The sequence below is a fragment of the Herpailurus yagouaroundi genome, unplaced genomic scaffold, assembly GCF_014898765.1.
Source record: "Herpailurus yagouaroundi ecotype Mexico unplaced genomic scaffold, PumYag 28, whole genome shotgun sequence".
In the NCBI taxonomy this organism is placed as follows: Eukaryota; Metazoa; Chordata; class Mammalia; order Carnivora; family Felidae; genus Herpailurus; species Herpailurus yagouaroundi.
In genome coordinates this window covers 98,513,261-98,535,835 of record NW_024412376.1, presented here as the reverse complement: position 1 = coordinate 98,535,835, position 22,575 = coordinate 98,513,261, and the positions used below count along the sequence as shown (strand labels likewise).

Genomic DNA, 22,575 nt, shown 5'->3' with positions numbered 1-22,575 from the left:
AGGCTCTGGGCTGATGGCTCAGGGCCTGGAGCCTGTTTCCAATTCTGTGTCTCCCTCTCTCTCTGCCCCTCCCCCGTTCATGCTCTGTCTCTCTCTGTCCCAAAAATAAAAAAAAAAAAAAAAAAAAAAAAAAAAAAAACGTTGAAAAAAAAAATTAAAAAAAAAAAAAATACAATTCTTTAAAATACAGGACAGGTGACCTAATTTGCAGGTTAAGGAAACACTCTACTGTCTATATTTTGAAAATTTTATTAATAACCACAGGAGATGACATTAAAATCAGTTGATGAGATGCCAAAGTATGAGAAACACTCAAAATACACTCTAAACCCAACACTTAATTAATATTCTATACTTGTCCCAAAAAGTCATGTTACACCCACCAATGATAATTGTGCTAAGAATGTTGCAAAAGCTTAAGTCAGCCTTTTATTCTATTTTTTTTATTTTTTATTTAAAAAAAAATTTTTTTTTCAATGTTTATTTATTTTTGGGACAGAGAGAGACAGAGCATGAACGGGGGAGGGGTAGAGAGAGAGGGAGACACAGAATCGGAAACAGGTTCCAGGCTCTGAGCCATCAGCCCAGAGCCCGACGCGGGGCTCGAACTCACGGACCGCGAGATCGTGACCTGGCTGAAGTCGGACGCTTAACCGACTGCGCCCCCCAGGCGCCCCCAGCCTTTTAGAATCTTATCCTTTGAGCATGAGTTATCAGAGGTTCTGCTCTGCCTTGAGAAGAACCTTCTTTTTTTTTAAATTTTAATGTTTTTTATTTATTTTTGAGACAGAGAGAGACAGAGCATGAGCAGGGTAGGAACAGAGAGAGAGGGAGACACAGAATCCAAAGCAGGCTCCAGGCTCTGAGCTGTCAGCACAGAGCCCGACGCGGGGCTCGAACTCACGAACGGTGAGATCATGACCTGAGCCGAAGTCGGACGCCAAACCGACTGAGCCACCCAGGCGCCCCGAGAAGAACCTTCTTTTTATATATGAAAAAGTATAAGTAAGCAAGAGAGATCAAGTCCTGCTGAGAATATCCACAAGGGAGAAAAGCTTATATATATACTCATATATATATATATATATATATATATGTATATATACACATGTATTTTTTTTTTTGAAAGTTAAGTTCTACGCCCAACGTGAGGCTTGAATTCACAACCCCCATATCAAGAGTCAGATGCTGTACTGACTGAGCCAGCCAGATGCCTCTATAGTTGCATTATTTTTAATAAATCAAAACTTCCAATTCTATGTCTAGCATAATACCATGCACAACACAGTAGGGACACCAAAATTTGTGGTTTTACCTCCACTGGAGATTAGGAAAATGAGGCCAAGCCAAGTCAAGTGCCAATGACCCAAACACACAGGTCATCTGACTAACTCTGAAGTATACTTTAGCTTATATTAAGTAAATTCAGCTTTGGACCCACTTGTGTAACTGTGCTGGGGCAATGTCAAGAAAATTAGAAGACTATAAACCTTGCTCAACTACTACAAGTTTCAAGGATTCTAGGAAAATGTTAGATTACGAAAGGCTTACGAAGTCATAGTCACAATGAGAAGATGAATATTATAATAATAAGAGAGACGGATCACAATTTTTGATGGGGTGTTTTGTTGACATGGTCATATACTATGTTTTTTAATCAACTGGATCTGAAATTTATTTTTAATTTGAAGTCCTCAATTTATATTCTGAGGCTTTGTTTACAGAATATGCCAAGACTTTTGAATTTATCATGAATCAGAGGCTTAAAGGAGTTAAAACAATGGACTGATTTACTTATTCAATATTGACTGAATCCCCATTTTGCATTGGGCATGTGCCAAAAGTCATTGGTGAGAAGAAAAGGGATGTCTTGCCTCTGAGAAACTTATGTTTAGAAAACATAAAGCAGTGAAAAACACTGAAACTGCTGTAAGAGATATGAGCAAAATGTTCTCGGTGGACAGGGAAGTTGGAAAAGGCTTCAGAGAAGGAGGATTTGAAATTTGACCAGTGTCTTCAAGGTCTGGTGGGGTTTGTTAAGATTTAGATCATGGAAAAGCTGCAGGAAGGGGGGAGGGGGGCACACATATATAAAAGTACAGAATCAAAAAGTCCATGTCTAATTCATCATCTCAGGTATGTTTTACTAAGCTCATAAAGCACAGATTTGGAATAATCTGTCTTAGCTCATAGGAAGAAATTTATTACCTATTGTCTAACATGCACTAATAACACATTTAGTAGTTGTTTTAATTTTATAAATATTTATTTGGTTATCGGGGCATTGGATTAAAGTATCAGGTAACACTGAGAGTTCTGCCAAATGCACTAAAAACAAACTATCAGGCCAATAGGCACATTCTATCTATCTGTAGACAAGAAAGAAGAGCCAGTCTCTTTAGTTCTAATATAGAAATCAATTTTTAAGAAGAGTGAAATTGTAAAATATGTATGGATACTTTTATCCCTAGGGTTGGCCCTACTCTTTGCAGTAGCTCATATTTTCATAAAAATTCTAATGTAAGAGACAATCCAAAGTCATTTTTAACTAAATCCAAGAGGAAGGCTGACCTTTGACCTTAGCAATAGTATCTTCGCCATGCTCTGGTTCTTGCTGTGTAGCTTCACCTTCTGAACTCTCCACAATGGCATCCTGGACAATGGCTGGATTGCCAGAGGCTAGTCGCATGTAGTATTCTTTACTGTCATAACTTACAGCTCTTCTGTATCGAGCAGGTTTCTAAGAAATAACGGAAGAAAAGGATTCAGGTAGTTATTTTCAGAATTAAAATATAAGCTTCCTAGGGAAGGTATGGTGTCAAGACTTCATTATGTGTTACCTTTTTAAAGGGATTTTTGACAGACTATATTTATACACAAAAAATCCATACACTTTTGGGTTAAGTTTCTCTACTTTTAAATTGTATTGGTTTTTAAAACATACATAAGTTAAAAAAACAATATTAGCAGTTTTTCTTCTTGAAATAGAAATAAATCACCTCTAGTCAAATAATGTTTTCATGTTAGTACTGCATGGCCTCACTGCAGTAGATGTATTAGAAAACCTTCTTAGACAGTAAAGAGAACACCCAGTGTTGGAGAGCATCAAGTTGCAAGAGGATGTCTGGTTTGTGAGGAGCCTGGAACTTTGCAAAATAAAGTTAAATAGTCAGGCCTAAAGGCCCATCCATTCAGTTGGAATCATCTGTGTCTGTGTTTATTTCAGATATCTGGAGGTAAAGACTTAGAACTGCACTGTTCTTCCCCATATTCCCAGTTATCACTAAAATTCTAGAAATTTTAGAGCATTCTGACCCAAGATGGAATCAACCAGCTTTAGGCCAGATGGTGCTCTTTGGCTGGCCTGCCCCTCCAAGCTGATACATTCAATTTGCTAAAACATTCCTGTTGTTTGTTGTGTAAAAATAGCATGATCCATAAGTCTACTAACTGAGTATATTAAGAACATATATAAGTCCATCTTGAAAAAGAAATTTATTACCTAGAAACATTAGAAAAGATATTTTTGGAATACGATTCAAGAGCGTTTCTTTTTCTTTTTTAAAAATTTTTTTTTTCAACGTTTATTTATTTTTGGGACAGAGAGAGACAGAGCATGAACAGGGGAGGGGCAGAGAGAGAGGGAGACACAGAATCGGAAACTGGCTCCAGGCTCTGAGCCATCAGGCCAGAGCCCGACGCGGGGCTCGAACTCACAGACCGCGAGATCGTGACCTGGCTGAAGTCGGACGCTTAACCGACTGCGCCACCCAGGCGCCCCGAGCGTTTCTTTTTCAAAATAATTAATATTTAACCTAAAAATAAAGTCTTCAATTGACCCAGACCTTTTTTCTTAAAAATATAATGGAAAAAATAAGGTCTAAAATGTCCTACAAAACTGTAAAACCACAGGGAGAATATATGTATAGAGGTTCCTCGATTAGAATGAGACCCAGACTTTGGATTAACAAAAAAAAAAGATGGAGTTTGAATCATGATTTAAAACCTTCCCTTTCTAAACATTATTTCACTTTTCCTTTCTCATGAATAAGAATAGGTAATTAAAAATATTCTGTTGGCTTACTCTTCAACTCAAGTAGTCAATATATACTTTCCACTATAATGCTTTTTCAAGCAAGACCTTTTTAAACAAATGATTTCCAACTTAAGCGGAAAATAAATGTCCAATTGGAATATTTAGACTTAAATACTGAACCTACTTTGAGATAAAAAAAACTACATAACTGAAGCCACAATGCCCTTCTTTGAACTTTAGGTACAGAGTCAGGAGAGCAGCAAGCTAACTGAGGAATGATATGCAATAAATGGAAAGTGAAATATATAACATAGGAAACTATTAAAATGAGGTAAAATAATATTACAATGATGGAAGGACCAATCTGATAAGCAAACTAATAATACTGCAATAGTTTTGAAATGAAAGAAAGGTAGTAAACTTTGTAGTGTACCAATTCTTCTACGTTAAGTATAACAGTGTTATCTTCAACTCAAAATTGTTCTTTTAAAAAAGATGAAAGCATAGTTAGTTATGGGCAAGACAATGAGTAGATGGGGGAACATCTACTTGGTTAAGGACTTCAACTTGGAAATATAAGCCTTATTCCCTAAATATTTGGAGGTAGTTTTCTGTGTTCTAAAGAATCACTTTTTTTTTTTTTTTTTTTTAAACTGAGTAAGGTACTGAATCTTTCTGGAAAAAGAAAATAATTGTATATTTTTTAACTTATAATTAAAGTAAGCTAAAAATTTTTTTTAAGTGATCTATGTATATCTTACTTTTCATTAAAGCCTTCTGGTTGAAAAAATAATTTTTAGAAGAGGATACTTCTTGTATTCTCAAAATACACACTATTTAGTATCTGGAGGAATTAAATGAGTAAATGAAAAAAAAAGTTGAGGGTGTCAGGCTGCCCATTACTAACATGCGTCGGAACTTGTTAGTTCATACGTGAAGCAATACACATTTTGTGGTGAGAGCAGCGAACACTCAACCTGTTAGTGAGCAGCAGACAGGCCCTAGAAAGCTAATTAGAATAAAGCTGAGAAAGATTAGGACATCTCTCAGCACAAATGACACCAACCTTTCAACTCTAAGGAACTTACAAGAACAAATTGAAAGTCAATCTTTTATGTTAGTCTAGTCTACCATGCACTAAAAAAACAAAAACAAAACAAAGAAACTGCAAGTATTTTGCATTCTCTTATGGTAATTTGTGTTTTACCTTTTGAGGAATGATATCATCAGGTGTCTCGGGCTGTTTACTTGGGACCTCAGACTGAAAACAGGGTATTAAGTATAGACACATCAGAAAAAAAAAAACAAAAAACAAAACCAAAACAACAACATAAAGAACACCACAAAAATAAAATTTTCCTGAGGATTGTATGACATATGGAAGACACACTCAAAATTCATGTGATTATCGTTACTATTTTTTAATTATCCAAAGTAGTTTTAAAGTAAAAACTACACTAAAATTCTCAAGGCTAACTGAACAGGACTAACTGAAAAATCACAGACAAAACCTCAGCATAGGCGGCCAATGTCATGGATGATTGACAGGCAAGTCTATATGGCTTCAAAAGGAAAAAAACAGAAAACTGGATAATAGAATCTAATGCTAGCTATTACCTTCCACCTGCCTTTCACTGTGCTTATCCTTATGTCTGTTTCATAACGGGAGTAACTGGTTTACACCATTATCTCCAAAACCCCACACCACAGAAATCATGAGGTGCTTTCCTCCCCTAAAAGCCCAATGCCCTACTTTCTTTACTACTTTCCCACCTACAACCCCAGAATGGCTGAAAGCAAAAGGGAGACTGGGCCATCAGTCTCCAGGCCAAAAGTTTTGTAAAGAGCACTTCCAAAAATATTAGGTGGCAGCTATATATTTTACTCTCAGAATAAAATCTCAACTAACAAGAAGGCAATTTCTTTTGAGCTGTCGTGTTGGGCTTATGCATGTAAACATACACGGATAGCTACATACAGACAATAATGCACCCAAGAACTACTCCCAATTTTTCTTCCTTCTTATCTGGAGTTGACTTCTAGTACCTTTCCCCACGGTAAACACGCATCAGCAAAATGACTTCACAAGGGTTTCTTCCCTAGGCAAAACACACACTGGACTACTGAGCATTCTTTCAAATACTTCACATGGTTTTAATAAATGTTTATCTTTAAAAGCAAACTTTTTTTTTTTTTAATTTTTTTTTTCAACGTTTATTTATTTTTGGGACAGAGAGAGACAGAGCATGAACGGGGGAGGAGCAGAGAGAGAGGGAGACACAGAATCGGAAACAGGCTCCAGGCTCTGAGCCATCAGCCCAGAGCCTGATGCGGGGCTCGAACTCACGGACCGCGAGATCGTGACCTGGCTGAAGTCGGACGCCTAACCGACTGCGCCACCCAGGCGCCCCTAAAAGCAAACTTTTAAAAGCATACCTTGTAATGAAGAATAATCTTTAAAATATATATCCATGTTCTCTATCTTGGTAAGGGTACTGGCTACACGAGTATAAAATACACACATGTGAATATACAATGGTACTTAAGATTTGTATATCTCAATGTATGTAAAATTTACGCCAATAAAAAAAGAATTATAAACAAAAACTGAATTCTAATTATTGATATGCATGTGTAATATTAAGGGGTGAAGGGTACTGACTCTGCAACTCTCTCTGAAGTTCATTAAAAAAGACTAAGATAGATTGCTGGATGTGTGACAGACCAATATAGCAAAATGAACAAATTCCTATTGGCAAATGCAACTTTGATGTCCACTATTTATCACCAACCAGAATGCTGGCAGGGTCTGAAATGCACACGCTTTATTTTCCCTGCAGCATAGGGTACAGTACCAGTCTAATACATACTTGCTCACTGATCCACTCACTGAGGCTCTTGTTTCACTACAAGGCACAGCATTCAATCAATAGTAAAGAGATAAGCTATACCAATAACTTTAATATTATCATACCTCTCTTTTACTAAAAAAAATTATAACTAAATTATAATTGTTTACACAGAAATCTAAAACTTTCAAAGTCAGAATTTCTAGAAAACAATTCTTCAGCCATTTTTCTTCACATTTTTCTATAATGCTGACAATGGCATTTCCTGAATGAGTTGCTTAGTTTCTAGGAATCCTGTGACATCTGTATATTAAACAAAAAATATATGTGACAGCAGCCACAGGAGACTCCCTTAATTAGAAAAGGAAGCTTCTAGTAAGTTGATTACCCTTCTGTCCCAAGCAGCCCAAAATTAATAGGTAGGCAATGGGGTCTTCACCCTGGTGGTAATTGCAAATAATAGAACACTTGTTTGAGATAATTATTCTATGAAAATAAATTCTGTGAAAATAAGGAGACCACAGAATTAAAACCTGGTTTTCATATCTAAATACAATTTTTTTTTAAATGGCAAAATATGGAATCTTATTCTCCTTACTTAGGATTCAGAGTAATGACACAATTGCTTAAAAGCCACTGGATTTTATATTTTCATCATATCCTCTGCTCACATCTTAACAACATCTACAACTGACATTACCACCTAAAATACAGAATTACAGGGGCACCGGGGTGGCTCAGTCAGTTGGGTGTCCAACTCGTGATTTTGGCTCAGGTCATAATCTCATGATTTGTGAAATCAAGCCCCAAGTCTGCTTGGGATTCTCTCTCTCTTCCCCCTCCCCCACTCACGAATGCACTTTCTCTCAAAAAAAAACTTTAATAAAAAATATAGAATTACAGTGCAATTTAGCATAGCTGTTTTAGTAATGGAAATTATCCCAAAAGGAAAGTCTTTTTTATTTTTATTTTGAGAGAAACAGAGACAGAGACAGTGTGAGTGGGAGGGGCAGAGAGAATCCCAAGCAGGCTCCTAACTGCCAGTGCAAAGCCCAACGCGGGGCTTGAACCCACAAACCGCAAGACCATGACCTGAACCAAAATCAAGTCTGATGATTAAACTACTGAGCCACCCAGACGCCCCCCAAAAGGAAAGTCTTAAACTTCAACAGCTCTCAGTTTCTACGGGATCCTTTCAAAAGGCTGGAAAGAGGCGTCTGAGTAATTTTGTAGCCCGAAGTTTACACTCCTTTTCTTGTAGAGCCCTCTCCCAAATTATATAAGTTTTAGGCCCAAATGTCATAATTTGGCTCTAGCCCTTTTTACTAGAAAAGTTTCAGAATTAGGAAAATTCTACAGAATGCTAAATGAGAAAGCAATGGACACGTCTATAATTTCAGGAGAAAGAGTGCTGATATGTCCATTCATTCAACACTGATTAAGTTCCTGATACTCTGTTAGCATTAGAGAGACAAAACCTAGCATACTGTTTCTGTCTGGAAGAAATTCACCGTTCACCAATAATGTCACAAAACCATCAAAGGTTAGAATCTCTTCTTTTTCAAAAGTGATTCAACTTCTGAGGAACTGTCATCCTATATACTATGTCTTACTCTACTACTTACTGGATGCACCCTAGAACTTCTCTACATTTTGATGCCTCCTCTGTGTAACTGGGAAAACAGTACTAACTATACTTCAGAGGACTGTGGTGAGATGTAATGAAACTGCACGTAAACTGCTCTGCAGAGCATCAAGCTCACTGTGCTTCGTAAGCGCCTACTCTTCTTTTTTGATCTTATGATACAAGTCAGTAGGAGAGCAGCTGCTTCTACTTTTTGGAATCTTCTTTGCTGTAAACATTGCCAGACTGCATATTCCATAAAATAAAAGTGGACATTTAATGGCATTTTAAATTTACAAGAATTCTGAACTGGCAAAACCAAAATAATTAGTCATTCAGAAAATTTCATCACAGCAGATTCAGATTAACCTTGACTCGTGAATGGACTAAGCCACATAAATTCCACATTCTGTAACTGTCTCCCCTTCCCACCTGCTCTTTCCTTTTCTGTAAATGTATCTGCAGCCTTTCTTGACTGCCTTGTATTTCCCAATATGTAACCCATCTGGCTGAAAAATAAGTTCCATATGGTACATACTTATTTCTGAGACTGTTTAGATTTCTTAGGATGGTGAACGCCTTTGCTTACGTAAAATGCTAATGATACTAAGGTTGTAAGTGTGAACTTCAAATAGGTTATTTTGTTTTTATCTGATATGGAAGTTTAAATATACTTCTATAAAGTTGAATGACACTGTTATAAAGAAGGAAAGGAATAAACAATATAAAAATATGGTTATATAAGTAAAAAATATGCCTCAAAAGCATATGCCTCAGTTAAATAAAAATAGTGGGTTTGTCACATTTTTAGGAGAGCATATTTGTCTTATATTTTAGTATTCTTGAATGGATTCAATTTAAATGACTGTTGACTCAAGAAATATTTTATCAGATTATTATAGGCTTAAAGTCTTAATTATTCACTTGAGGAAAAGATTAAGAATTAGAGACTGTATTGCTGGTTTGCTCAGACAAAAGTAGGTGCTAGTAAAAGGCTGCAAAATATGGGTGGATTTTAATTTTTTTTAATATGGTGTACTAGTATTAGAGATTATGGTGCTTTAAGTTACAGCTGTACCAAGTATGACATTCTTGACAGAATGGAATAGCTCTGGGAAAAGTGAACTTTAGGAAGTTATGTTGAAAAATCTTAACTATTTATTAGCAGGTCTAAGACCCATATTCTTTAAAAAAATTTTTTAAACATTTATTCATTTTGAGAGACAGAGAGCATGAGCATGGGAGGGGCAGAGAGAGAGAGAAGGAGACACAGAATCTGAAGCAGGCTCCAGGCTCTGAGCTGTCAGCACAGAGCCCAACACAAGGCTCAAACCCACGAACTGTGAGATCATGACCTGAGCTGAAGTCCGATGCTTAACCCACTGAGCCACCTAGAACCCCTATATATTCTAAGAAGTATGAGAACAGTAGTGAAATCAGTGGGTACAAAATAAATAGAGCCAGGGTTTTGGCAGGAAAAAAAGGGTCACTGGAACAATGCAAGCTTCCCTCACATTATAGAACCCAAACTACTTATTAGAAGATCCACGTTCTAAGCTTCTTTTATAAATCTTAGTTTCTTTAATTGTCAAGAGAATCAAATATCAAGTCAAGAATGTATTTTAAAATATTTAAAATATTTAAAGTATTTAAACCATGAAAGGTTTTGAAATGAAGTTTTTAATACAATATAATAAAACTTCTACAGTTGGCAAGTGTTCGATTCTAAGCATTTTTAGAATTCTAAACATTTTGTATTAACCACATATCCAAAAACAAACCCCAAATATTCTTTAGTGATCTGTAGTGATCTGGGTTTCTAACTGGGTATAGGAGTTTACACTAGATTTATTTCAAAGACAGCTAAATACTGGAGTGAAACACAGCATGGAATACATTCCCTTGAGAGAGAGTCACCATTCTGTCTTCATGAAGCATAGTGTGATCAGATCCTTGGGGAGGAGGAAATTCTTAGAAGATGCTTTTCCAGACTGTGTTTTTTTAAAAGCTACAATTTTAATTTTTTTTAATTTAAATGAGATTAAAGGAAGATGTAAGAATTTTTCATCAAAAAGGAGTATAGATTAAGAACAAGTCACGAAACAGTGGTCTAAAAATCAGGAATTCTCTAGAGCTGTTCTGGTCTAGAATGGCAGCCACTGACCACATGAAGTGTGGCTAGTCCAAACACAGGTGTGCTCTCAAATGTGAAATATGGACTTCATTTCAGAGACAAGGTACAAACACAGGTAAATGATTACACATTAAAACAACAGAATGAAGAAGCTGGATAAAATGACAGGTGAGACCCCCTTTCAGCTTCCAAAGCTGTGATTCTACAATAAACATGAGTTTTCTAAGGACAAAAGTGCACTTCGTTTTGGAGGCAAAGGATTATTATTGGACACCGAAGAGTTGAATTACTATTTTGAAATGTTAAGAGGGTTTTCAGAATTGAACTCAGTGGATTTTATAGTCTTGTGGTTTCTCTTTTAAACTTGTAGTGGCTTTCTTGGGAAAGTATACTTTTCTTCTGTTTGTTTGCTTGTTTTTGTTTTTAAGTAGGCTCTACACCCAATGCGAGGCTTGAACTCACGACTAGGAACTGACTGAGCCAGCTAGCCACGCCCAGGAGAGTGTATTTCCCTAAACTTAAAAACACGATTCCTGTGCCATCATCGGCTTGGACGAAATTTTTCTAGTCCATGTGCAAAAGTCTGAAGAAAGGCTTTGGAAAGGGTGACTTCTCTGAATAAAAAGAACTTCTGCCGTGTTTTAAACCTGTGGAGTCCGTGATGAAGTTTCTTGATATACAGAGAAAGATACGTATTCAGGCTATTATTCTTTAGCTGTTGTATTTCTTCAAAGGATACTGCTTAGTGCCACTGTTTATTTACGTAAGTCACTCGGAATGCTTTCTGGCACACGAATAAGCACCACAGAAGTAGCTCTCTAATTTTAACCAACTGAGTCCTAACAGCTTTTGAGATGGGACTGTTACTTTCTCCATTTTAGGCACAAGGAAATGGAAACCTGGCGTGGCTCGTGGCCTGTCCCAGGTCACTCAGCGAGTGAAGTGGCAGAGGCTGGCTGGAAACCCTGGCAGTCGGCCCCAGAGCCTGTCACGGTGTCTCCTCGCTGCCTTGTTGCACTGCTTCATCCCACACCCACCACCCTGTGTTATCAATCTGACACTGTTCGGTGAAGTTCCTAAATTAGAGATTTTAGGTAAACGACCTAAGAGGAGAATGCTTGCCAAGAGGAAAAATTTTTTAAGAGCCATTACGAACATTTAACTCTGAATACTCACCGCCACGTTGGTCTCTTGCTCCGTTTCTGGCACATAAGGGTAATGGTTATAAAACATATCATTTCGCACCATTTTTTTCCTCATTCTGCAGGGCCCTTCTGTCATCTCCAACATCCATTTGTCTAGATGGGAACCGATGGGGGGGCCCCACAACCCTCGCTCCCGCAACAGTTCGTACTCGATCTGGCACCACTCCTCTGTCACGTACTTCAGGGCATTTTGCTGGCGCTACGGGGAGGGGGTCCAGGTTGGTTTTCAAGCAAAAGTGGGAGCAATAATTAAAAGTCTACAAATAACTTAAAACCAAGTTAATATTTGGAAACAAAACCAGTATATACCATTTCAGTCAATAGTATATAAGTAAAATTACATTTATTTGTTGTTCTATAACAATAAAATTGTTAAAAAACATCAGGCTACTAATTTTGTGAGAAGGTACGGTTTTTATGGTGGCCAAAGTGATTACTTTAGCACCAAGTAAATGACAGATATCTACAAGGCACAGTGTGCAGTGCCTTATGAAAATACACTGAAATGGTTAGTTCAGTGTAAGTTAATGGATAAACACAGTAACTTAAGGATGAGACCCCTTCCCACCCTCAAGTTATAAAACAGGTAGGTACTAGAACCTGGATAGGAGAAAATCTAGTGAATCAGATCAAGAAATAGTGCCAGCACACCACATTACTGCCAAACTTGGTAACGTTTCCAAAAATTTTAGGTAAAGAATATAAACATGCAGTTCTGGTAAATAACTTGACATTCATAGAAGAATAAAAGAAAAACCATTTTCAGTTGGCCACTGGGATAGATCCAAACCACTTTACTTAAAAGAAAATTTCTGAATTGGTATAACTTCTTGGTATATATCAAATATCAAGGCATATAGCACATTAAAAAAAATTTTTTTTAATGTTTATTTATGTTTGAGAGACAGAGTGAGCGGGTGAGGGGCAGAGAGAGAGGGAGACACAGAATCGGAAGCAGGCTCCAGGCTCCAAGCTGTCAGCACAGAGCCCGATGCAGGGCTCAAACTCATGAACTGTGAGTTCATGACCTGAGCGAAGTCGGACGCTTGACCAACTGAGCCACCCAGGCGCCCCAAGACGTATTGCACATTTAATGATTGATGGAATAGAAGAATACAATATCAATCTAAGAATAAAGATCTCTTTCTACAACTAACAGTGAAGATTACGGAATGAATAATCTTGAAGTTACATAATATCATAGTAGTATTTAATGTATTCTTGGTGGGGAAGTCAATACCCTGTAACAAATAGCTAGTGTATGCTCCTAAAATATTAGCAATTCAGCATTCAGAAATCTTTAATAGATCTAAATCAGCCATTTTGGAAATAAAATATTTAGGATAAGTTTTTGAGTAATCATGAATTCACCAAGAGGATTTCACTGAATTTATTTCTTACCAACATAATCACTAAGTGACTATAAGAAAAAAAAAATTATTTCATCTTCAATTTTTTTTTGAATTTTAAGAGACTTTTCAGAGACTTTGATGCATATTTTCATAGTCTCCTTGTTAAGTCTGAGAGAGATTTTCTTGTATTTTAATATTTATTAGGAACAACACATGCAATACGACAGTACCATTGACATTAATGGTATTTAGTTGTGATTTCCAGTTTGTTGTTTTTTGCAATGCCATCTGCTTCTAGAAAGTTCAAATTTTTCTGTCTTAAAACCAATGGCCAAAGTAGCTGGCAGGGATAATTTAAAACATCATCTGATGATGAACGCAGTTCAGTAACTTACTCTTCGGGTTAAAAAAGTATCATGAGAAACAGTCTTTTCTCAGTCAAGGAACACAAAACAAACCTTTATTATAGTTACGAATTCTTACCTCCTGATATTCCTTATATTGTGTATCTACTAAGTCACGGACAACAGCAATATGTGTAAACATCCACTGAGAAATCTCCTAACAATGGACGGAAAATGAGATGTTAATATTTCATGGATTGCCTGAAAAAATGCTAACTAGCCTTAAAATAATGCCAAATTATTTATTAAATTAATATTCTGCTAAAGGCACAACTACAAAATAAACAAAACCCTAAAAGATTAATTATCTGATGAATCTAATGGAGGCTTGCATGATGGACACAGATCCACTCCCAGCCCTCCCCTGCTCAATGCCCCTTCAAGGACACACTTGCTCCTACAGCCTTTGAGAGTGCCATCAGCACCTTCAGGGATCACCACAGCTGCAGAGAACTGCCAGAGAACACCAAACCTAATGACGGGGTGATTTGGAGGCAGGCAAGTTCAGCTATTTCAGCTCAGTACAGGTCAACTGGGGCAGGCCATTTTGGCCCCAAAGCTCCACTTAGGTCAGTTCAGGCTAGACCTGCCTTGTAACCTAGTGTTTCCCTGTGATCAATTCTGCTTCCTTTCTTACCCTTCCACAAATATGGAGCACAAGGGCACCTGTAATAAACACCTTGCACCAAACTCCCTCTAGGTGTGCTTCCTGGAGAACCTGGCCTAACACATGGAATGTGTGAATGATACATATTGTTTCTCTCAGACCCTCACAGCTGCCTAAGATTCTGGGATGGTAGAGGAAGTATGATGAAGAAGCAATTAACATAGGTAGAGGAGTTTTGAAAAAATCAATCACAGATATATATGACAAGGTACTAAAGAACAAAAAAAACATTTTGTTCTGCTACTGCTTTAAAATTTATATAATTATCAGTAACAAAATTATTGGAAGTTTGGAAAAACTGGGAAAGATTACCCACTGTCTGATCACAGATCAGTATCTGGATGTCACGTCCAGTTATGAAGTGGCTGTGCATACACAACACTCAGAACGCAATTTTATCATAGACAGTTGGGAGACGTTCTCATTATGTGGGTTCTTTCCTTCTCTCTTCTAAAGCAACAATGCAGAAAAGTTGTACTTCAAATCACACGCTTGTACATGTTAAATGTATTGTATGAAACACTACAACTAAACCTTGAAATACAGATTTCTGATAGTACCATCGATGAAGCTAAACAACGTACCTGGGTGGAAAGACTGTGTTTGTTAAGACCACTTTCCTTTCGATTCCTTCTTGATCCTGTTAACTTGGAAAGACCAAAACCACTGCTCACGCGGGACAATTTGGATTGCGTGGTGGGCGCTAGAGCTTCTCCTCGACTTATGCATTTCTTCTCGTGGGCTGTGAAATTAAAATTACAGGACTTTGAAATTTCTCCATGTATTTCTCAGTCTTACTTTTAACACTTTTGTGTCATGGTTACAAACCACAATTTTGTAGTTATGAAAAGCAGCTGACATTACAGACACAGACATTCTCTTAGATATCACACATTTACATGGATAACTGCTTGGGAATTACTGTACTAGTTGAATTTACATTTGGCTGAAGCCTCACAGCTCTGCAGTAATACGCAAACTTACTTTAACTGCATTCAGTTTCTGTGTTAACAACAATTCACAACCCCTATCTAAAATATTTGGTGCTGCATATACTCTGGAATGTAGAATGTTTTGGATTTTAAAAAAGTGATACGTTACCTACACTATATATTATATAGTACCAACAGAAGGTCAATGACAGTAAACCATAAAATGAACAAATTAATAGTTCTGCAGCAAAATGTGTGAATATTTATACTAAGTAGGATAAATCAAGATAGGTTAGGCTTTGCTAACAAGTGATTTTGGGCACCAAATTCCTGAAAAAAACCTTGGATTTTCAGGGCTTTTTGAATTTCAGAATTACAGAAGAGGGATTATGGATTTGTAGACAAGATGGTGACCATAATGAACATCTGCAGGCAGAGTATTATTTACACATTTATAAGTGGCAGAAGGGTAGGTAACACATCTCAGATTTAAAAACAACAACAACAAAAAAAAAAACAACAAAAAAAAACCTGAGGAAAAAAAAGCCAAATCTCAACATAACCATTCTAGAATGGCTGTTAACTTTCACTTTTGCTGCCATAAGACCCTTTTGGCATAGTTTTAATTACCTATCTAAAGTGTACCCATAGACAACAGTCGCATGTAAAATCTCTTGTTCATATCATCTCTGAGGACTCTCTTACCCAGATGATTCTGCCAACACTTTAAACCAGCTTCTTCAATGAGTGGCCTTGCTATAGCTATGTCCACATGACCCCTCTCGTTCACAGGTAGAGTGACTTTGAAAAGCTCCTCCAAGGCTTGTTTCTTACTATGAATTAATTCAGTCCAAACTCTGTTGACAGCTTTTATAAGAAGCTGACGCCCTAGGAAATGGAAAAAAGCAACTTATCAAAAACACAATATAAAGGTAGTTAGTAATTTTCTTCATGTTTTACATCTAAGAATCTCATCTAGGGTACTTAGTTGTCAAAAAAAAAAAAAAAAGCTTCATATCATATTTTTTTATTTTTTATTTTTTTGACGTTTTATTTTATTTTTGGGACAGAGAGAGACAGAGCATGAATGGGGGAGGGGCAGAGAGAGAGGGAGACACAGAATTGGAAGCAGGCTCCAGGCTCTGAGCCATCAGCCCAGAGCCCGACGCGGGGCTCGAACTCATGGACCGCGAGATCGTGACCTGAGCTGAAGTCGGACGCTTAACCGACTGAGCCACCCAGGCGCCCCAAGCTTCATATCATATTAAGCTCAGTAAAAATTATTATTCAGATAACCAAAACAGTGGTTGGTTACTTGGAGAACTTAAGAAATATATATGTTCATGGGGCACCTGGATGGCTCAGTTAGTTAAGCATCCAACTTTGGCTCAGGTCATGATCTCATAGTTCGTGTTTTTAAGCTCCACATTGGGCTCTGTGCTGACAGCTCAGAGCCTGGAGCCTGCTTCAGTTTCTCTCTGCCCCTCCCCTGCTTACACTGTGTCTCTGTCTCTCAAAAATAAACATTAAAAAAAATTTAAAAATATATATTCATATGTATGCAAAAGACTGCATTTTTACTTATAAAACTAGAAATTGAATACACAGAAATTTTATTGTCTAGCTTCTTCTATGTAAAAACTTACCCCCATTTAAAAATAATTTTTAAATCTATTTAAGTGGAAAATTAAGTTACTTGTTCCTAAATTTGCAAAAGGAAAAAGAGAACAAATATTTGAAAAGAATATTTATATTTACTATTAAATTGCATCTTACTAAGGATTCCTTGCTAATTTGTCTGACTCCTGCTCTAGACCAATCTTTACCAAGCATCAGAGTCACCTGAATGGCCTGTTAAAACAGACTGCTGGTCTCCATGCCCAGAGTTTCTGATTCAGTAGATCTGAGTGGGGCCAGAGAATCTGTTTTTCTAACAAGCTCTCAAATGATGCTGATGTGGTTAGTCTGCTTTGAGAACCAACGTTCTAAACTGTTAGTTCCGTGTGGGGTGAAAACAGTCACTGTTCCTCAGTGTCTGGGCTTCAAAATGTGTTAGTGAAAGCAAACAGTAAATTAATGCTTAAATGAATGAAAGAGTGAGTGTTGGCCTTCCAAAGGATAAAGTCATATGCTAAACCACCACACTGTATGGCTGGGGAGACCAACACTACTGTAGTTATCTGACTTTTCTATGGACCAACACGGAAATTAGAAATCAATCCACCCCAAAGACTTTAATGCACAATACTTATAAAAATCAGTGGGAAAACTAGATTAAAAGAGAATAAAAACGGTAGTAGTGGGGCACCTGGGTGGCTCAGTCGGTTAAAAGTGTCGGACCCTTGATTTTGGCTCAGATCATGATCCCATAGGAGATCAAGCCTGGAGTTGGGCTCTGTGCTGGGCATGGAGCCTGCTTGAGATTTTCTCTCTCCCTCTGCCCTTCCCCTGCTTGCTCCCACTTTCTCTTTCTCAAAAAAAAAAAAAAAAAAAGAAGAGTAGTGACAACCTGTCTCAAGCAGTATTTGTCTCTAATGTGACATGTCTGACACTACCAATAGGCAGCTCTCTTGATGGCAAATGCCAAGTCAGTATTTGCACCACTAGCTGTGCAAAGGTAAATAAATATCAAGTCTCCCAGTGTTACCATGACATGCTGAGGGCCAGCAATATCAGCGGTTAGTGGTTTACCCATCTTGGCATAAGGAGAGCTACAGCTACCAGGTTGATTTAGATGTTGGTGGGCATATAGGTGTGGATTCAGGTGTGACCTACTGGGGGGCTGGTTGTCAATGCTGACAGTTTCTCAAGTAAGGTTTTTAAAATTTTTTTAATGTTTATTATTTTTGAGAGACACAGAGAACGCCAGCCAGTGGGGGAGGGCAGAGAGAGGGAGACCCAGAATCTGAAACAGGCTCCCGGCTCCGAGCTGTCAGCACAGAGCCCGATGCGGGGCTTGAACCCACAAACTGCGAGATCATGACCTGAGCCGAAGTCGGACACTTAGCCAACCAAACCACCCAGCCGTCTCTTAAGTGAGTTTTTTTGGAAGAGGGCAGGGTGTAACTTAAAACTTGGAAATGAAGGAGTGGGGAGAGAAAAGGAAGAAAACATATTGAGGCAATTACCTTCACTAATATCTTGGCTGTAACCACCATCTGGTTCAATGTCAGAGGGTATCATAATGTGCCATGTAGTCATGCGGGCTTCTGCTTCCAGTCCGAACCCATCCACGTTGCTGAAAAATTCCAGTTTAAACTATATGAAGGAAATGACTGTAGCTGAAAACCATAATGACCAAGTATACCTCTGCAGACACAGGTAAATGCGGGCTCTATTACAAAGTTCCATAATTGGCAGACAGACATTCAGCAGATGCACAAAACAGAACTTCCTACTTTAGCATAAAAATGCCATTTAAAGGGGTGATCTCACAAACCCACTTGACTAATTGTAATTAAAAAGACACAACAGCACTGAGATGCCTTCTGATCACTATTAACATTTTTACCTAAAAATTATAAAAAGGTCATTTAAGAACATTCTGCTCATATGTCTATGTACCACCTCCCTCCAGTCTCTTATGCCACCATTTTTGCTTCAGTGGCAGTCAATTACTTGCAGTTTCCCCTAAGTGCCACATTCTTGCCTCCTCCAGGGCAATCATACAGATGGCTCCTTCTTCCTACATCACTCTTATCCCCTTTGGAGGGCTAACCTCCTCCTTAACCATGTTCAAGTTGTAACTCGGCAGGTGTCTCCTCCAGTTAGGGGCATGTGTTCCATGCTCCCAAAGCACCATGCTTCTAGCACAGCACTTAGCACCCTGACCAGTTTTGCTTACTTCTATCTTTACTCCTAGACTGCATATTTCAAAACCCCACCATGGGTTCCTTCTTGCTCACATTTCATCCCAGTCCCTAATTCAACGCCCAGCCCCAGCAGACACTGAATACGTATTTGTCAAAGCAATCAATGGAAAAATACTAATTTCACCCATTTAACATATACCACTGCATTTATTTATTGCATTCTTTTCACCTCTCTTAACCTCCAACAATGTGTATTTTGTTTATTTTAAAAGTAAACTTTGGGGAGCCTGGGTGGCTCAGTCAGTTATGCGTCTGACTCTTGGTTTAGGCTCAGGTCATGATCTCATGGTTTGTGGGTTTGAGTCCTGCATCGGGCTCTGTGTTGACAGTGTGGAGCCTGCTTGGAGTTCTCTTTCTCTCTCTCTCTCTCTCTCTCTCTCTCTCTCTACCCCTCCACCACTCACGCTGTCTCTGTCTCTCTCAAAATTTAAAAAAAAAAAAAAAAAAAAGTGAACTTTCTTCTTTTAAAATTATACATGTGGGGGCACCGGGGTGGCTTGGTTGGTTAAGTATCTGACTCTTGATGTCGGCTCGGGTCATGATCTCATGGTTTGTGAGATGGAGCTTTGAGTCAGGCTCTGTGCTGTCAGCTTGGGATTGACACTGTCTCTCCCTCTCCATCTGCCTTTCCCCTGCTCACATGCTTTCTCTCTCTCAAAATTAAGAAATAAAAACTTAAGTTATATATGTGACATAAGGTGATTAATGACCAATTTAAAGATACAGAAAATTAAAGAATACTCATTTTGTTGCAAAAATGTAACCCTTGTCTTTCATATTTTCCACGGAGTTTTAAAACTGAGATTAAAAAAAAAAATGTTACTATCAAAAAAGTAGGACAAAGAGTTCTGGTGGAAAAATATCGAAGATAAATTCAAGGTGGCAAACAGAACATTAAAAAGTTACCTTCCAACATGTAGATTAATAAGGCAGTGAGCCAGACAGCTAATGAATTCCTGGTCGTGGTTCCCAGGTCCCAGGATCAAGTTCCTGTTTACAGTCAGGACCCTGAGCGAATCTAGGAGTGCCACTTGCTGTGGAACGGTTTTGTGTGCCCGTGAGAACTGGTACAAGATGGTCCTATTGAGGCAGTGATAAACCGCATCAAGTGACAATCCCTGTGATCTTCTTTTTGACTAAAGATAATGAAAGATACTTTATTTAGTAGAATGGACAGAAATAAAAGATCCGCGTATCATTCGCACAGAAACATTAGGTTTATTATGTACCAAATGCCATGCTCAGCACAGGCGTGCTAAGCTACAAACCAAAAAGCTTTTGCTAATATGAGGTTCAGATCCCAAGAGAGCCATAAACATAATTTAGTGAGATGAGAGCTACACCCCCCAGTGAGGAGAGCTGCTACCACTCCTGTGGGCAGAGCAGCCTGCCAGAGGACATGAGGAAGTGCCATCCGGGGAGAAGGTCCTACCACTAAAGTCGTGTGAGGGGGAGTGATCTCCACTCAAAATTACTGAAGAAACAAACACAACGAACCTAAAATGTTAGTAAAAAACTTCTTTTGACATTCTCATTTCATTTCCTCACTTGCAAAGTTTTCTCTTTGGCATAAATACAAATTTAACGCTTAAAAAAATTCTTAGGTCACATGAAAGAATCTGTGCACCATATGCTAATAACACACAATAATGGCATTTCCCAGTTTCCACATTAAGTGTTGAGTAAGATTAATCACTTGTGCCAAACCAGGCCAACATTCTTTAGTCAAAGATAACACACACACACACTCTAAAATGACATCTTCAAAGAACTACAGTGAATTTTGTGAAGATTCAATTACAAGGAGAAAAATATGCCTTTAATATCAACTCTTCCTGCTCTCTAAATCTTTACACACAAATATATCATACTGTAAAAATAAAACAAAAAAAAACCTCATCAAATTGTACTGACTTAAGGTATTTAAACCAAAAGGAAGCTATCTGGGTGGCAAAGAGCAGTGTCAGTGGGGAGGTCAGGGAGAGCCCACAGCTTGAGGGAACTTAGGCAACTTTACAAGGGACACACTGGCCCCAGCTATGGGTAAGGAAGGGAAGGGCTACAAATCGACAGTTTTTATTCACTTTCAATACGGTGAGCTTTATGGTAAATGTTAACATTATCTTATTAGTTACATTTATTTCCAATAATTTTGACATATTAGGAAAAGTTTTTCAATAGGAAAACATGTACTCTAAAACTAATAGTGAAATTCGGTTACCTGTGCAATTAGTTGAATTATAAAATCTATAAGAAGTTTAGATTCTTTGTTGAACATGCCTTGCCAAAGCTTGTCCACCACACGTTGTGTGAAATAAAACACATTGTTCACCAATACCTGGTAGCTTCCTCCACTGGTAATAGGCAGAGACGCATCTTCCCCTAAATTCAAGCAGAAAAAAAAAATATCTAAGAAAATTGAATCAACCAGCCTAAGACCAGAATCTCAAACAAATGAGGCTAAGGCAAAACGAATTCATCTACTACATTTAGAAATAAGACCACTAGCTCTAATGTACTACTTCAAGAAAATGATGTTCATGGCCAGAAATCATGACAAATGTTGGAAGAAATCATTTCTGCAGGATAAAAGAGTTATGGATTCAAAGTATGAAGTCTCTTACTGCTTTGAGAACATCTGTGATGAGCAAATAGTTCCTCAACTTAAAATGGCAGTGACAGAGGATCTCTGAGAAAAAAGCTGTCAGGTTATTAGTTGTGAATTGATTCTGTGCGACAATAGAGGGTAAAACAAACAGCCAAACAAAACTCAAGTTGTGATTATACCTTTAAGCACAATGAAGTACTATACGCATTAAAGAGGTTCACAACAACTGTGAAAAATAAACTACAATCAGCGCTGGTGGGGTCAAGAGGCACCTTTCCCTCCCTACACCTCCCTCCACGATTACCTTCACTACTCTTTCTCTTCAAAAAGCTACTGAGGCGCCTGGGTGGCTCAGTCCGCTGCGTGTCGGACTCTTGATTTCAGCTCAGATCACGATCTCACGGTCATGGGATCAGGCCCCAGGCTGGGCTCTACACTGAGCGTGGAGCCTGCTTGGGATTCTGTTTCTTCTCTGCCCCTCCCCACTCTTTCAAAATAAATAAACTTTTTCTTTTTTTTTAAAGCTACGCAAGTGCCTTCAGTGCACTTGCTGTGTATGTACTACTTCAAGACTAATCCTCCTAACCAAAATTCCCTCTGTAAGCCCCTCCTTTCTAGAAATTCTGGAGCCCCACTGATTGTGATTATTATTCCCACCTAACTCTAACTCCATTATGCAAAACTCTTCATTTTATGCCTTTGCATAGTAAAACTGATACTGTGTAAGTTTTTCTCAAGTAATAAAAACAAACACAAAAGTTTGACCTGACACTATGCTCTGAGAATTGCATGTTAAGACAATACTAAAGATTTCTTGGCAGATTTACTCTAAAACAAAACAAAACAAAACAAAACAAAACAAAAAAACCACTTTAATAGCATGGAAGTTCTT

General features: G+C 38.0%; 1 protein-coding gene across 12 annotated transcripts in view; it reads right to left on the bottom strand.

Moving 5' to 3' along the window:
- The window catches only part of WDFY3 (WD repeat and FYVE domain containing 3), a 247,835-nt gene that overhangs the window by 45,156 nt on the left and 180,104 nt on the right, over positions 1–22,575 (bottom strand). For 10 of the 12 annotated variants that reach the window (XM_040479270.1, XM_040479279.1, XM_040479263.1 and 7 more), the window contains 9 exons: positions 21,297–21,457; positions 19,982–20,211; positions 18,332–18,441; positions 15,909–16,091; positions 14,856–15,013; positions 13,684–13,761; positions 11,820–12,047; positions 5,244–5,297; positions 2,572–2,740 (listed from right to left, as the gene is read on the bottom strand). In XM_040479270.1, coding sequence (XP_040335204.1) covers positions 2,572–2,740; positions 5,244–5,297; positions 11,820–12,047; positions 13,684–13,761; positions 14,856–15,013; positions 15,909–16,091; positions 18,332–18,441; positions 19,982–20,211; positions 21,297–21,457 — 1,371 coding nt within the window. The remainder of the gene's footprint in view (positions 1–2,571; positions 2,741–5,243; positions 5,298–11,819; positions 12,048–13,683; positions 13,762–14,855; positions 15,014–15,908; positions 16,092–18,331; positions 18,442–19,981; positions 20,212–21,296; positions 21,458–22,575) is intronic. The other 2 variants (XM_040479306.1, XM_040479331.1) reach the window with 1 other exon arrangement.